This window comes from Eubalaena glacialis, unplaced genomic scaffold (assembly GCF_028564815.1).
Source record: "Eubalaena glacialis isolate mEubGla1 unplaced genomic scaffold, mEubGla1.1.hap2.+ XY H_1, whole genome shotgun sequence".
Taxonomy (NCBI): domain Eukaryota; kingdom Metazoa; phylum Chordata; class Mammalia; order Artiodactyla; family Balaenidae; genus Eubalaena; species Eubalaena glacialis.
The window spans coordinates 4,645,794-4,663,403 of record NW_026871150.1 but is presented as its reverse complement, the minus strand read 5'-3'; the positions used below and the strand labels follow the sequence as shown (position 1 = coordinate 4,663,403).

General features: G+C 36.5%; 1 protein-coding gene across 1 annotated transcript in view; it reads right to left on the bottom strand.

Annotated features, from left to right (window-relative positions):
• Positions 1-335: 335 nt before the first annotated feature.
• LOC133082956 (ELKS/Rab6-interacting/CAST family member 1-like) overlaps positions 336-17,610 on the bottom strand; it is a gene marked incomplete at its 3' end in the record, with an annotated part of 87,552 nt that continues 70,277 nt past the window's right edge. The window contains 4 exon segments of the mRNA XM_061179626.1: positions 336-431; positions 10,001-10,194; positions 15,945-16,085; positions 17,030-17,170. Of these exon segments, the coding sequence (XP_061035609.1) occupies positions 336-431; positions 10,001-10,194; positions 15,945-16,085; positions 17,030-17,170 (572 nt within the window).

Here is a 17,610-nt window from a genome sequence, read left to right as displayed (position 1 = left end):
CAAGAGTGGGGTCTCTGTTTCCCCCAGTCCTGTCGAAGTCCTGCAATCAATTCCCACTAGGCTTCAAAGTCTGATTCTCTATGAATTCCTCCTCCCGTTGCCGGACCCTCAGGTTGGGAAGCCTGACGTGGGGCTCAGAACCTCCACTCCAGTGGGTGGACTTCTGTGGTATAAGTGTTCACCAGTCTGTGAGTCACCCACCCAGCAGTTATGGGATTTGATTTTATTGTGATTGCGCCCCTCCTACCGTCTCATTGTGGCTTCTCCTTTGTCTTTGGATGTGGGGTATCTTTTTTGGTGAGTTCCAGTGTCTTCCTGTCGATGACTGTCCAGCAGCCAGTTGTGATTCTGGTGCTCTCGAAGAGGGAGTGAGAGCACGTCCTTCTACTCCGCCATCTTGGTTAATCTTCCCTATAACAGCCAGAATGTCTCTGGATGAAAATAGAATAAAATTAAAGCAATATTTTTCACCTCCTCATTCCTCTAGTGGCTTCCTTTCATCTTCGTTTCTCTCTCAGTCCAAACCTGGTCAGTCTGATTCTCGCTTTCTGACCACTCTCACTATCTTTTGAAGCACAGAACCGTGAATCCACTCTTCCGATAAATCTAAGATTCATGACATTTTCTGCACTCATAACTGAATTTCTAGACATCTCATTCCTGGGATAAGTTCCATCATTTCAGTTGCTTATAGGAATTCAAGACAACGTTAGTATACAATGTTCTGTTACATATCTTTGTTTTAGGACAAGCATACTGACCTTGAGGTGAGACTGAAGGAAACAACAAATCCAGGAAGAAAGTGTGAAAGAGAAAGTTAGAAAAAAATTAGTGAGGGCGATATTCAGAAATAATATTATTCACAGACATAGACAAAATATAAAGCACAGGATTAGAGAAGGGAAAGGAGTCACACAGATTCTGCACTGGCAACAAAAATTAGTAATTTCAGATTTTCAACAAGTGTATTTTCATATTAGATTACACCACTGTGCCTTAATGTAAGTTTCTAAAGGAACAAATTTTGTCTAAAATTTACCATTTCCTAGGGCAGGAAAAAAAGTAGTTTCTTAAACACAAAGGAAAAGAAAAGAAGGCTAGGTGCTCCCCTTCTCGTTTAAGTAGCTAACTGTGATCCTACAACGTCAGTCAGCTTAGTTCTATACACACCCATCTTAGAACTGACAACTCCTTTACCCACCCCAGTCCATTTCTTAGACCCAAGTTATCCAGGAGCAGAAGCAGAAAAACACTGACAGCTTCAGTTATTCTGTAGAAAACAGAACTCTAATTCATTTGGAAAATTTTGAAATAATTTTCTCAAATGTGAAAATAATGTTTTCCTAATTACACCCATTATTTCTCATTCCAAATCTATCAAATCCACCCCCAAAGGCGCAATCTAAAAGCAATAATGAAGAATATATGGCTCTATAAACATCAATTCATTTCCAATACTGCTCAGCAGAAAGAGATGCAAAGTAGCCATGCTTCATATTCCTACCCTAGCACGAAGCCCCTGAGGTTCATTATTGCTTTTCATAACAACAGGCAGTTTTCCCTTTTTAAAAATTTATCAATTTCATTGACAGTAGTATCGATATTATCCTCCAAATACTTAAGACTTCTAACAGCCAGTGCCATCCAGCTCACCTTCAGGATCTAAATTTTACTTTAAGAATCTAAAACAAGAAGTTTATTTCTTGAATGCAAGCACCATTTCAACTTGCACTTTAATGTTTTCTAATATTTCAGTACTAAAACGAGAGTTTTTTAAAACTCATTGTCAGAATAATGAAAGGCAAGGATAACAAGATTTATGATTGCCATCACATAAGATAAATAGATGAAAAACAGAGAAACAAAATGACAAACAAAACTCCTCACAACCACACAGCGAACACGTGGTGGATCCGTGAGAGGAATGTAGGTCTGCTGACACACCTCCTGGACGTACTTTATATGTCCTATGATGCTTACAGACTCCTGAAGGGATCTACAAAAATCCATGGATCTTTGGCATTTGGAAAACAGTGTAGAATGCAGACAATGTTCAAAGTCAAAGAGAGGCCAATCATTTATCTAAATGACTGTTCCCAATGATCTTTTTTATTTTTGTTGGTTATGACACATTACGTTAGAATAATTTTAGATCAATGATGACACTTACTGAAATCTCATATAGATGCAAAGTTTTATGTGAGACACGAGAAAATCCCTGAAAAAAGAAAAATTAAGCTTATTCCTGTCGAGAGTGAGCAACCTTAAGGATCTTTTTAACTATCTTACAGTTCAGGAGTCACATTTCACTTCGGCATCAAACTTTAGCTCTTGGGAAATAAATTTAGGAGAAAAAAAATCTGCATATAGAATAACTATATATAATTCTAATGTTTCCAGTGTAAAGTAAAAACTTGAGGTAACCAGCAAAATTTCTATCAAGACTGTAATAAATTATAAGGTGCTGTGCCCACAAGAAACTTTAGGAAGATGGCCTAATAGAACTGACTATGTAAAGCGGTGTGATTTATTCTTCTTTTAAATGAAATCAGTGAAATTCATCTAGGAGGAAGAAGGAAGAAACAAGCGGCCCCCCCAGAAAGCAAGCTGAAGCCAGCAGGATCTGATAAAGAACCAGTCGCCTTCCGTTACAACACTCGCAGCATCTCGTTTTCCCTTTTTCTTTTCATTTTTTTAAACATAACCCATTCTCCCTCAAGAAAGCACACACAATCACCACACTCATTTCTCCTCTATTCCAGCTACGTCAAGACCACATTCACCAACACTGTCCTTCGTGGATCAAAGATACATGACTATAAATTTAAAAGTAAGGAAATGCTTTAAGGAACCATTTTCCTCATGAACTGTATACTAGTTTACACCAAATCTATATACAGTTTAATATTAATTTCCCTATGGGAGATTTCTGAAGACATTAAGCTGAATGATCAATTCGGGATTTCTTTACAGAAAAAATATTTACAAATATGAAGATTAAATATGTAGGTTTATATTCTCAGGTTATACTGTGCCATAGATGCCTGAATATACTGTGATACCAATATAAAATCACAAACATAAAACCCACTTTCCAAATGAAAATGTCAAAAAAAAATTTAGGTCAACCTAAGCAAATAAACTTTCAGGATGCAGTTAAAACAGTCAAATATCTAATGATAATAGTAAACATATTCATCTGGTTACACACATTTAAAATGGAATACATGAGAAGATAACGTTAATTTGGAAATACTTCCTTCCACCCCCAGTCACTGAAATAATTTTATTCACTCTCTTTGTGCACATCTTCAATATCAATTCACCAAAGGAAGAAGATGCACCATTACTTTATGTATTACCAAGAAATAAAAAAATATATACCAATTAAATCACGCCATTATTTATTCACGTATCCCAGTTTCAGTGATGTTAAAATGTAAAAATACAAGTGAGAATTGGTATTTCACTGTGACAGAAGAGGAGAGAGGTTATCTATACTTCTGTTTAACCTGCAGATAGAAAAGTAATCCTACTGAATTATATTAAATAAGAATATTTAATGCATATGCGTTTACTTATATTTTTACAGAAAGAAAAGTATATGGGCAATGGCAAACATATTACAAACATATAGAAAAACAAATATAAAAATATATTCAATATAACAAACAAGGGTATAAGGGACTATTAAATCTCCATCTGTTTGATGAACGGTCTGAATGTGCGGGGGATGGAAAGATAAAAGTGAAGAAATGTGGGATGATTAGACAGTAAAATGAGAAAGGAGCTGTGTCTCTATGTTTTAACGTATGTATTTATTGGGCCCACAACAATGTACAGTCCTGGGACAGAATGTGATAGATACTATAACAAAAGCACCAAAAAAAGAAAAAAAAAAAAAGGAAAGAGAAATTACTACCTAAGAAAGGTCAGTAAAGTTTTTTTTCCCCCAAAAAAGATAACAATTAAAAGGGGTCAAATTCCCACAAATGAATAAGGGGAAAGAAAATTTTAGTCAAAGAGAAAATACTCAGAAAAAGCAGATAACAAAAAAGCATTCATCTCCTAATTCTAAAGCCCAGTTTTAAAGAAAACAGAGTTAAATCTACTAATATCAGATCAAAAGTTGGAAATATCTTGTAAACTCTAAGTTTGCCAACACATTTTGAAAGATTTATAAAAAATAAAAATAACTCCATTTTCATTACATAAAATTTCAGGTACTAGTAAGCTTTAAAAGCAAATAAAAAAACTTAAAAGGTCATATCCTCGAGCCATGAGGATTTAAGCCTAGCAACTATCTTCCCTAAATTCTCCAAATACCACCAGAGAAGTACTTTCTCTTACACATGCACGCGTATAAATAACACCACAGACTAAATCTCACTCCCGGCATGATGGCAAAACGACCCCATTCTTTGTGTTCAAGCTCAGTTCATTATGTTGATCTTGAACTACAGAAGTATAGATTCCTCTCACTTACCAAAATGAGGTTAACAGTTACTGCTTTAGCAATTTAGACAGTTAATTCAGGGGCTAACTACCTTGAGCCTGAATTCTGAGCGAACTGGGAACACCCTTGCTTTAAAAACAAAAATCAAGCAGCTCCAAATCTTATGAATACATCATATACCAGTTTTTTAATAGAGCCAGTTGTTTATAAACCAGAATGTAGTTCCCTTGGAAACATTATAAACACAGGTTAAGTTTTCTTGCTAGTCCACAAAATTTAAGTTTAATCATGATGTAAAAGCCTAGAACTAATAGTTCTAGATGAGGTCTGGAAAAGACAGTTAGCAAAGAAAATGAAAGCAACCATCACAAAGCAGAAAAACTAAGTTTCCTCCTAATAAAAACCTAATATAAATCTACTTACGAGACTGGCCCCAAAATGTGCTTATGTACCTATACATATATGTGTGTGTGTGTGTGTGTGTGTGTGTGTGTGTGTGTAAATAACAACACTGATTCCTGGTTCTCTTGCCTTTGTCAGAATAGTACCAGTAGCAGCACACTATCCCGGCTTTCCCTCTCCATTTTACATCTCCATCTACGCTACAGTTCTAGGACCTAAAATTAGGAGCCTAGGATCCAAAACAACCTGCTAGCCTTGTATCCAAACAACCTCTCAAGCCATTATCATTTAATACTGGTCACAAAAATTAGAAGACCAGACTTAAGAGTCTGAAGTTCAACAAGAAGCCCCTTTTCTATAATAATTCTGTATCCTGGGGCACACATTAATTGTATGTTAAGTATTACTTCCCAGGAGAGCTCAACCAGACCGCAAATGGAAACCTCCTCACTGAAATTTCTAGTTACCGGCAAGCTGTGGAAGAACGCCTCTGCCAGCATCGCCTACAGAGGAAAAGTCCGCTCCTTGCTGGAGCTTTCGTCTTCTGAGGCTAGATGATAAACTCCTTGAAGGCAGAGATTTTGTTTGCTTTGTTCCCTGTTGTGTCCCCAGAGCCCAGAACAGTGACCAGCAAATCAGAGCCTTCATAAGTAGAAAAATTCATTCATTCATTAATGAAGAAGGAAAGGGTACACTTTGTGGCAAAGAGGAGAGTGAGTTACGGAGAGAAAAACTAAACTCACAGATTGGCTATTATTCTCAAGAGCTTGATAACTACAAATCTTACTAACAGTAGTGTTTTTAGAGATGCATATTTAAAGGGAGAGTAACCAGCTAAAAGGAATAAGGAATAAAAAGAACTTTAGGGTTTTCAAAGATTAAACATGTCTAAGAAAACATGTCCTTTCTTCTCATCTTTTAATCCCTCTTATAAATTTCAAAACACAACCCCAAACGAAATCTACATCCATTAAAATTCCAGTTTTTATATTCCCACAAATCAGGAAATATAGTAAATCCAAATTTCTTATAAATTATTTAAGTTACACAATAATATTCTATTATTCTTTACATCACTGAAAATTCCTAACTTTCACAAACCAAAGGCAATCCTTGATACCTAAATTATGTGAAAAATCAGAAGATGGGTGTCATTCTCCAAACATAAAAGTTTCTAAGTGGGATGCTGAATGTAATTTAAATAAACCTCACATTAGAGTAAATTGAGGATTTCTAGTGCAAACACCAAACTCTGCAGATTCATTAGTGCTTCTGTATCAGAAAAAAAAATGTAATAAAGCAAATACAGAAGCAAAATTATGCACGGGGGATAATGCTCCCAGTATACTGCCATGGCATGGGTATTTAGCTAAAGGGACATGAGTGAAAGAGCAGACAACAAGCAATTCTTTCAGGAGTCTGAAAAGATACTACTATCAGAATTTCATCAGCCTACATTACTAAACATTTTAAACATTATGCCAAAGAAAAGGCTATTCATCATGCATCTAAATAGAAACCATAATATGCTCACTTTAGAAGAGAAATATTCAATTTACATTTTGGGTTCCTCATGCTAATCTAAATCAATCTACTTATATAACATGTCAATCTTTAGGTTTGTTTTTACTATTATTTTCTCCCTTAAAATCATCTGTGGAGACTATCCAGAACCACCAGGTGATGACTTTCTTGAAGTGTCAACCTGGGTAGGCTACAGCACCCAGTTAACTTAATCCAACACTAATCTACATGTTGCTATGAAGGTATTTTGCAGATATAAGTAAAGCCTATAATCCATTTAAGTAAAGGAGAGTACTATCCCAGATAATCGAAGTGGGCATATCTCAATTCTTTGGAAGGCCCTAAAAGCAGGTTTCCCAAGGAAAGAAAAGAAATGTTGCCTGCGGACCACAGTTCTGGCCCATGCCCATGGGAGTTCTATCCTGCGGGTGATCTCCTCCTGACAGCTTTCCCATACACATTTCAGACTTGCTTAGCCAGCTGCTGACAATCATGCAAGACAATTCCTTGTAATAAAACTGATATATATGTATCATATATATATAAATATATGTATGTATCTCTCCTACTGGTTCTGCCTCTCTGGTTGAACTCCAACTGATACACACCATAGTACAGAATATTAATTTAGAAATAGTACTTCTTAGATTTAATTGGGAAAAATATTTTGTATTTGCAGATGTATGGGTAGGCCTACATAATCCTCGGTTTAAAATTGCAGTAGCTCAAGACACTGGTACAACACTAAATCATCTGACAGGAACTACTATTGTTCTGTAAGAGCAGTGTAAGGGACTATTTGTTTTTCTCAAGACCACAAAGAATAAGTCTGGGAATTCTTCATGATTTAATCTAAACCTATTAATATTGGAGAATCTTACATAAGTACTAGGAAATTTTAAAAGAATAATAAGAATTTTCTTTAGCCCAATGATAACATTCTGCTGTCATTTTTGCACTTAGAAGGTTGCTGAACACCCAGTAAAAATGCATGCTACTTCCTGAGTTAGGGTGTGGCACTACAGCTGCATCGATGGCCTGAGAGGCTACTACTTAAAGGGCACTCCAGCAAAAGAACCACCACATAAAAGATGGGCTAGAAACCAAGAATAAGACAATTATATCCAACAATATCAGAATCTTACCAGAGAGAACACATACTTTATCCACAAGCAATGGACCTAAGAGGTACTGTTCAACTGGATATATAACCGGCTGGTCTTTAATTCTGATCAAGCAAAAGCCCCAGCAAGCCCCAGCAGCAGCAAGAGTGGCAGCGGCAACTCCTCTAGTACAGAACTGTACCCTTACTTAACACTCACTTTCCCAGGAAGTCCCAAACAAACCCCCCCGACGGTGCAGGGACAGAAATGTGGCGTGGAAAGTACAAAGTGCGGGAGGCTGGCTTTCTGAGAAACAGCATGGCCAAGAGGGATATGAACAGACAGACACAGAGACCAAAACCCCAATGGAATAGGACCAGGATAAGACAAGCCAAAAGAAAGGTGAAGAAACTCAGATGATAAATGACAGGGAGCCAGACACCCACACCCAGGAAATAGTGGAATAGCAACATAAGAAGCAAATGGTTAGCAAGAAACACAGCAGCCACGCACACGCAGCTCAGTACTAAAACTCTGGGAAGAAAAGGCATAAAATAATTCCAATCATCTTTTATTCCCATCTTAAACTATGCTGCTCAATAACAAATTACAAAGCCAGTAGCAATTGAGTTTTTAAAACTGTTTCTTTTCTTGGTAGCCAGGAAACTGTGTGTCGAATCTTAAAATAAGATTACAATGTTACATGACCAGAGGACAAAATTCTATAGTACTTTTTCAAATTTATAAGTAATATTCTGTGGAAAGAACAGATCATTTACAACTCTTTCCCAAAATGTGAGAAATATAGTGGCTAATAAAAGCTATCTGGTGTGCTTTGGATATCAAATATAGATCTAATTCTATTTCTTACTCTCGTTCAAATCACGTCCATCTCCCAAAATCAGTACTGGGTCCAAAAATGAATTGAAACATTTTTCAAGCAAGGTATCTGGAATAGCAAGCAATAATTTCAATGCAGAGTTCTAATACAAAAAAATCAAACTGAAAAATAAAACTTTATCAAGAAATTTCTTTTCTGAAATACTGAAATACATTTAGTGGGAAGTCGCTAATCCATCAGAAGTATCGTATTTTAAAATCTATGAAATTAAGATTTGAATAAAAGTCGAATTTCAAAAAAAAATTAAAAAAATAAAAATAAATTAAATCTATGAAGTACTGCTGTTGATTTCAGGGTGACACAAAAGCAAAGAAAGGCATGTACTTATGTAAGTATGTAACGAGAGAGTGTGTGTGTGTGTGTGCACGTGCACGTGTGCTGGGGGTAAAGATGCAGTGCCAACAGGGAAGACGTACAAAAAACATACATAATCTAATCTTGAGACCCTGATAATTTGTTAATTCTGACTTAAATAACTTTATCCACCCACCTTATCCAGAACCAGACCAGAAAACATGAATAGAGTTAATATCAAAATAAGAGGAAACAAATGAGTAGGTGATCAGCTCATTTATTCACACTTTCAACTTAGTGAAGAAGAATTGTGAGGGTTGGACTTTATCCTTTTCGTTTTTGGAAAATCAAAATTCTATGGGTACAGAACAAGAGGAAAAAATTACTTCTAGGGGAAAATATCAAGTCTACCAATATCCTAAAAATTTAAAACTTAGTAAACAACTTATGAAAGTAGTCTACTGCTTCCCAACATTCAAGAGCATGAAAATAAAATACTTCTAAGAATCAGGCTCAAAGGAGTCACACGGATTAATGACTTCATTCTGTCACTGCCAGTCTCTCTGACTCTTCAGAATACAGTGATTAATGCAGTTCTACTGGAAGAACTATTTCTATGCACTTGTGAATTTATGTTAAATACATGGTGTAAAGGAAGAGGCCAAGAGGCATACGCTTTATCTTGAGTACAAAATACCCTAACAAGAAAAAAAGGCAAAGAAAATTCCAAGAGAGCTATCTGGCTGGTTCTGTTTAAACAAAGCTCATTTTGAAGAAGTCAAAGTCAGAGCTCAATAAAAAATCACATCCAAGTCTCCTAAATTGTCCTCAAAATGTCCCTCCTTCTAAATTTGACCTATGTACCAATGTAATAGCTTGCTTCTCCACAATACAGAGTCTAAAAATTCACAGCCCAAAAGAGCAACGGCTCAACATAAAAGGTCTAAACCAATTAAAAATTTTAACTCCTTGAACTTGAGGTTCATTTGTTCCTTAAACAGATAAATAATGAGAGAGCAAGTGGCTATCTGCACTCTCTTGATTAGCCAGTAGAAAACTTTAACTTCTTAATCAATGAATACTTTCTCTTTCCAATCAATGATGCTGAAGTCCATAGCTTCCCAATCTATCCCCACTCTGTGTTGCCATTCAGAGACTGCAACAGTGAAGTTACACTGACTTAGAATAAAAAGTAGGTAATAAAGTAAATTCAGAGAGGCAGATATATTGGAAAAATATGTCCCAAAAAGTACATAGTTTTAAAACCATCCTTCAACCTCGCTAACATAGAGAGTGCCTCTTCAGCTTCCCTTTCCTTACCTTTCCAACTCAGCAATCTTCTTATCTTTGTCATTCTTCTCATTTTCCACCTCCTTCAAGATTTCCAAGAGGAGGTCAACTTCTGCCCGGGCCTTGCTAGAGTCATCTTTGTACCTGGCAATCTCTCTCTCCAATTGCTGTATTCGATCACTCATCTCTGGACTGGCTCTGGCTTCCAATGCTGCCTCGTGTGCCTACAAAGAAAATGTCCAAATTCTATCAGATGTACATACAGTGGCAGTGGGCAAACCATGTCCCCAAAAGCCACCTATACTCCAATTTCAACAGGGGATTATCAAACATCTAACAGCTAGTCTTCAATTTATAAGGTTCTTCTCTGCTTAAATATTACATAGACAAAATATCACTACACAGTTACATTTTTTTTTTTATAACTGGAAGTTTGTACCTTTTGACCACCTCCACCCATTATACAAACACACACACACACACACACACACACACACACACACACACAGAGCCCTCCATTTCTGACAACTACCAATCTGGTCTCTGTATCTATGAGTTCAGTTTTTGGTTGGTTTTTGGTTTTTACATTCCACATATAAGTGAGATCATACAGTATTTGTCTTCCTCTGTCTGACTTACTTCACTGCCCTGCTTTTAAAATGTAATAATGCTAGGGAAGCACTTATCTACTAGAATGGGATAAAATCTGAAATATGATATTTAACAATTATTCTGGGTCTTACATTTTATTACTAGACTCTTATCTCAATCTTACATTAGGAAATATGCTCTCATTTATTTTAAGACATTTTTTTAAAGTCAAAGGGTTTTTTATTTTCAATAAGGCAATTTCCAATACAAATTAAGTTTAGAAACAGACATGATAAAATAGTCAAATTCATTCAACATCTAGCAGAACTGAAAAAGCTGTATAAGACAAGTATATAGTTAATTAAGATCTCTGTGATCTACTTTCAAATTCCTGGGCATAGGTTAACTTATTGATTCCATAAACAGTTATGTGTTAAAGAATAAAACTAAAGCTGACTCCCAAATATAATTAATAAATTGTTTTTATTATATTATTATTTTAGATTTTATTCTAAACAGCAAAATTCATACAAATACCTTCATAAAACAGGAATGAGTAGGCCTGTTCTATACGGGAAGCTACTGGAACTTCAGTTCCAACATGTAAAAAACTCAGAAGTCATCACTACTATTTTTACAAGAAAAAGTTGAAAAACAGAAAATCAATGACTTTTCTAGGACCTATCAGAGAACTGAGGTCACAGGAAAAATTACCCCTCCAGCATCAAGAGACACTGGCAAACCCACAGAGCTGAAGCTGAGATCTGCTCACCTGGAGCAGAAGCTGTGAGCAGAAACACTTCAGTGGTAATTTGAAGGAACTGCTGGGGGCTGAGTGTGGACGTACAAGCAAAAGAGTGAGGAAAGTCCCAGGGCCGGCGGTTTTAGGGGGGCCCATACTTTCATGGGCTTTAATCCAGGAACCACACCAGGGTCTCACAGTGAAGAGCCAACAAAAATCCCCTTGTGGTTCTGGCTGCAGGAGGGGAAGAGTAACAATTGTGAAATATGCCCAAAGTGTACTCTATCCAAAGACAGACCCTCAGGAGTAAAAATTTTAACAGAGCTTTGTCCTACCTGGGGAAAGGGCATTTCTCCCACTCTAGCCCCTGCTAGTAAAAAATAAGACTCATATATTTGACACAGATGTTGGAATTACCAGACAGGGAATTTAAAGTAACTATGATAAATAGCTAAAGGCACAGGACTTCCCTGGTGGTCCAGCGGTTAAGAATCCGCCTTCCAGTGCGGGGGACACGGGTTTGATCCCTGGTCAGAGAGCTAAGATCCCACATGCCGCAGGGCAACTAAGCCCGCGTGCCGCCACTACGGAGCCTCCACGCCTCAACTAGAGAGACTGCATCCCACAAACGACAGAGCCCATGCGCTCTGGAACCCGTGCGCCACAACTAGAGAGCCCACGCATCACAATGAAGATCCTGCATGCCACAACTAAGACCCAATGCAGACAAAAAAATAAATAAATAAATAAAATAAATATTTTTAAAAAATAGTTAAAGGCGCTAAGGGGAGAAGGAGACAACACCCAAGAGTAGAGGGGCAATGTAAGCAGAAAAATGGACACTCCAAGGAAGAATGAGAAGGAAATGCCACATATTAAAAACATGTAAGATCTTGCTTATAATGTGGAATCTGAAAAAGGTGAACTCATAAAAGCAGAGGGTAGAAGGGTGGTTGCCAGGGGCTGGGGGTGGGGGAAATGGGAAGATGTTGGTCAAAGTGTACAAACTTTCAGTTATAAGATGAATAAGTCCTGGGGAGCTAACGTATAGGATATTGACTCTAGTTAACAATGTTGTGTTGCATACTTGAAATTTGCTAAGAGAATACATCTTAAAAAGTGTTCTCAACAACCTAAGTGTCCATCAGTGGATGAATAGATAAGAAAATGTGGTATGTACGTATGTATGTATGTATACACACACAGGAATATTACTCAGCCATAAAAAAGGGGGAAAGTCTTTTCATTGGCCACAATATGGATGGACCTTGAGAACATGCTAAGTGAGATAAGTCAGACAGAGTAGATAAATGTCATTATGATTGCACTTATATATGGAATCTAAAACAAAAACAAAAAGACCAAGCTCATAGATAGAAAAGACCGGTAGCCTGCCAGAAGTGGGGAGTCAGAGGTGGGCGACATGGGTGAAGGTGACCAGAAGGTACACATTTCCAGTTACAAAACAGTAAGTCCTGGGGATGTGATGTACAGCATGGTGACTATAAATATGTGCTGCATATGTCAAAGTTGCTAAGAGAATAAATCTTAAAAGTTCTCATCACAAGAAAAAAAATTTATAACTATGTATATTGATGGATGATCAATAGATTTACTGTGGTGATGATTTTGCAATATATACAAATATTGAGTTGTTATGTTGTACACCAGAAACTAATAAAATGTTATATGTCAATTATACTACAATTTTTAAAAAGTGTTCTCACCACACACACGAAAAAAGTAACTATTTAAGGTTGATGAATGTGTTAATTAGCGTGACTGTGGTAACCATTTCACAATGCATACATAGATTAAAGCATCATGTTGTACACCTTAAATATATACAATTTTTGGCATTGAAAAAGCTGAGGAAAAAGAAAAGAGTGAAAATGTATATTGCAAACTCTAGAGCAACCTATATTTAGGTTGGAGGAGGGCGTTGTGGGAGCAGTGTAATAGGAAAACATCACTAATTAATTAAAATGAAAAGTTACAGTTGTCCAGAATGAAAGAAGGGAAAATACGAAAAGTAAAATGGCAATTAGCAGAAAAACAAGTAATAAATCAGAGTAGGGGGAAGCCACCAAGTCCTCTACCCAAAGATAACTTTATTTTTTCTCATGAACCTAAACACAAAGTTTAAGAGATCATAAAAATGACCAGCTATAGAAGTATCATAACAAGGAGATTAAAAATAAACAAAGAGAAAACGTGGGATTGCCATAAATAGGCGAGTTTGGAATATTAGTGAATAACATTTATTACTCTTGACAGTTACTGCTCAGTTTCATAATCCTAAATACATCTAACAGTCTTACCTTCAATAGTCCAGTATTAAATAGAAAATTACCTCCACTTATTTAGTGAGGGGGAAAAAAGTCAATTACCAAATCTGAATTAGTTAATCTCAAAAAAAGTATTTTCCTACTTATTCAAAAGTAACTTTAAGCTACTGGATTTTCTTCCTTTCCTTAGCTTAAGAATATGACTTCATTTCTGGCATACCCTAAATTATGATTCATCACGAGGTGTTCATGCTGAACACACCCAATATATGTCAAAAGAACACCACCAAGTCTCAAGACTAGGCTGGGCCCTCTTTTCATCAGTAATCACGTGAACTGGACCCAGTTAATCAGAGTTGGTAACTCAGAGATAATAAGTATGACAGTGCTTTGAAAACCACAAACTGCCATATAAATATTAGAGAGGTGTAAATCAATGAAATGGATAGTAAATACCTGTACCAAATTCTAATATTCACCGGTATGGGTGACTATCGCTGTTAAATTATCTCTTTCCAGGAAGCCTAATGCTAATAGAAGAAAAATATCAGATAATTGAGATTTTTACATTGTGGTCTTACATTTCCTCTATAAAGGAGCTGCATATTTTAATCTTACTCTGAATTGCCAATTTTCTAAGAGTTTGGGGACTCTCAGGAGTAAAGTAAAATAGGATAAGAATGCCAAGAGAATTAATCAAGGTATAAATGGTATTTTGAATTTTAGGAGATTATTACTCCACTGGTAAGTTATTCCATATGGACACTATAGAGTTTTCTACTATGCTGTTATTTAAAGCAAAGCAAGAACAGTCATCAAGACAGTATGGGACTGGCACAAAAACAGAAATATAGATCAATGGAACAGGGTAAAAAGCCCAGAGATAAACCCACTCACATATGGTCACCTTATTCTTGATAAAGGAGGCAAGAATATACAGTGGAGAAAAGACAGCCTCTTCAATAAATGGTGCTGGGAAAACTGGACAGCTACATGTAAAAGAATGAAAGCAGAACACTCCCTAACACCATACACAAAAATAGACTCAAAATGGGTTAAAGACCTAAATGTAAGGCGAGACACTATAAAAACTCTTAGAGGAAAACAGAGGCAGGACACTCTATGACATAAATCGCAGCAAGATTCTTTTTGACCCACCTCCTAGAGAAATGGAAATAAAAACAAAAATAAACAAATGGGACCTAGAAACTTAGAAGCTTTTGCACAGCAAAGGAAACCATAAACAAGATGAAAAGACAACCCTCAGAATGGGAGAAAATATTTGCAAATGAAGCAACTGACAAAGGATTAATCTCCAAAATATACAAGCAGCTCATGCAGTTCAATATCAAAAAAACAAACAACCCAATCCAAAAATGGGCAGAAGACCTAAATAGACATTTCTCCAAAGAAGATATACAGATTGCCAACAAACACATGAAAGGATGCTCAACATCACTAATCATTAGAGAAATGCAAATCCAAACTACAATGAGGTATCATCTCACACCAGTCAGAATGGCCATCATCAAAAAATCTACAAACAATAAATGCTGGAGAGGGTGTGGAGAAAAGGGAACACTCTTGCACTGTTGGTGGGAATGTAAACTGATACAACCACTATGGAGAACAGTAGGGAGGTCCCTTAAGAAACTATAAATAGAACTACCATACAACCCAGCAATCCCACTACTGGGCATATACCCTGAGAAAACCATAATTCAAAAAGAGTCATGTACCACAATGTTCATTACAGCTCTATTTACAATAGCCAGGACATGGAAGCAACCTAAGTGTCCATCAACAGATGAATGGATAAAGAAGATGTTGCACATATATACAATAGAATATTACTCAGCCATAAAAAGAAACGAAATGGAGGTATTTGTAGTGAGGTGGATGGACCTAGAGTCTGTCATACAGAGTGAAGTAAGTCAGAAAGAGAAAAACAAATACCATATGCTAACACATATATACGGAATCTAAAAAAAAAAAAAAAGTTATGAAGAACCTAGGGGCAGGACAGGAATAAAGTCGCAGACGTAGAGAACGGACTTGAGGACACGGGGAGGGGGAAGGGTAAGCTGGGACGAAGTGAGAGAGTGGCATGGACATATATACACTACCAAATGTAAAACAGATAGCTAGTGGGAAGCAGCCGCATAGCACAGGGAGATCAGCTCGGTGCTTTGTGACCACCTAGAGGGGTGGGATAGGGAGGATGGGAGGGAGATGCAAGAGGGAGGAGATATGGGGATATATGTATATGTATAGCTGATTCACTTTGTTATAAAGCAGAAACTTAAAAAAAATAAATAAAGCAAAGCAAGAAATTGGAAAAGTTTTCTTTAACCTTTTTCAACTGCGAGTCCATCTTCAGACACTCTTCCTTCTTCTGCTCCAAAGCAATTTCTAGTGTCTTAAGCCGTGAGTCCTTTTTCGGTCCTGCGGAAGCCAGGGAAGAAGCATGCTCTTTCAGATCCAAGAGTGAAGCCTAAAAGAAGCAACATACATCTAGAATAAATACTATTTATTAACAAAATGGAGATTTAAATTCTTAAATTTATTTTCCTGGTGGTTTGTAGTTTCTTTCCATTAGCATATACTGACATATTTCCATTTCAAGAACATGAAATACAGAACAACAACATTAGCTCTGGCTTTCAAGTTCTAACTAAAACAGAATGAATTCCCAAGAAATACCAACTGAATAGTGACTTAAAGAGCCCTACCAATACATATCCATTCCCACAAAATAAATGGAAGTAGATCAAGCTTTGTGAATGTAAGCAGTCAACCTTAGTAGCTACACTGACTTTTTTCTTGTCTTCTAATTTTGGAAGAAACATTCTATTAGAAACATAAATTCCCATAAATTTTCCTAAAGATATTAGAAAGAAAACCCTGAGAATGTCCCTAAAGCTCATTATTATCTGATCACAAGGCATTAGGCATTTCTGCTATTTAGGTGACATTGACAAGATTCTTCAAAAGTAAAATCAAAGTATATTAAGTCACATAATTGGTCAACAATCATTTAAGATTTCTCTGCCAATGTTGAGGTGATCGTTAAGAGCTGATGTACATAAACTGTCCTCCTTGTGCATATGCCGTTCGTCTATCAGCTTTCTCACCATTAGCACAATATTTCTCCAAATGTAACTGGAGAAATACTGTTATTTTAGGATCTGTAAAACGTCATTAGCAAGTAAGAAGCCAACTCATAACAGTTGGAAGAGGTAAGAGGTAAGACTTAGGAAAGAAATGATTCAATCTACTATATCTCTGCAAAGCTTCCTGAAATAATCCTTGCTATAAGAAGATTCTTTAAATCTTCCAACAGACCCTTTTTTTATACGCATTATGTAAACACCAACGACATATACACACAATGCACTGGCTAAGCAAACCAAATAATTCCATTTTGGTGATCTTGACCTCTTTCTCTGAGAGGTCGCCTTGCAATAGGCTGACTTTTTCTTTCAGGTCTTTAAGATCTTTTTTGTAGTTATCAATTTCCTCCTGCTTTTCTCGCTCATCTCGGTCCCGCTGGTCCTTTAAGCGTTCGACTGTCCGCTCCTGATAAGAGAGCACATCAATACATGAGAAAATTCCCTTCATACTTCTATCATATGACTGCAATTCAGCTTCTAGCTGAAAAAATTTCACACTTCCATCCTCCATTCAAAAGACAGTGATAGGTCGTTAATAATTGACCTTGTAAAGAATTCAACCTTCCAACCTATCTTGCCCTAACATACATCTGGTTTTATTCTTTTGATTCCCCTAGGTTTCTTTTCCTATAACCTTAATTAGTATTAGATGTCCCTAGAGTATTCTTTTGGAATAATCTCATTTATTCAAATCCCAAGCAACAAAAAACTTATACATATACCCTAAGGACAATAAGTAGCAAATATTTCTTTTCTATATATAATTCACATGTTGCCTACAAAGCAATGGAAACAACTCACAACTCACACAGCAAACAGGAGGAGGTTGGAGAGATTATGATTTGT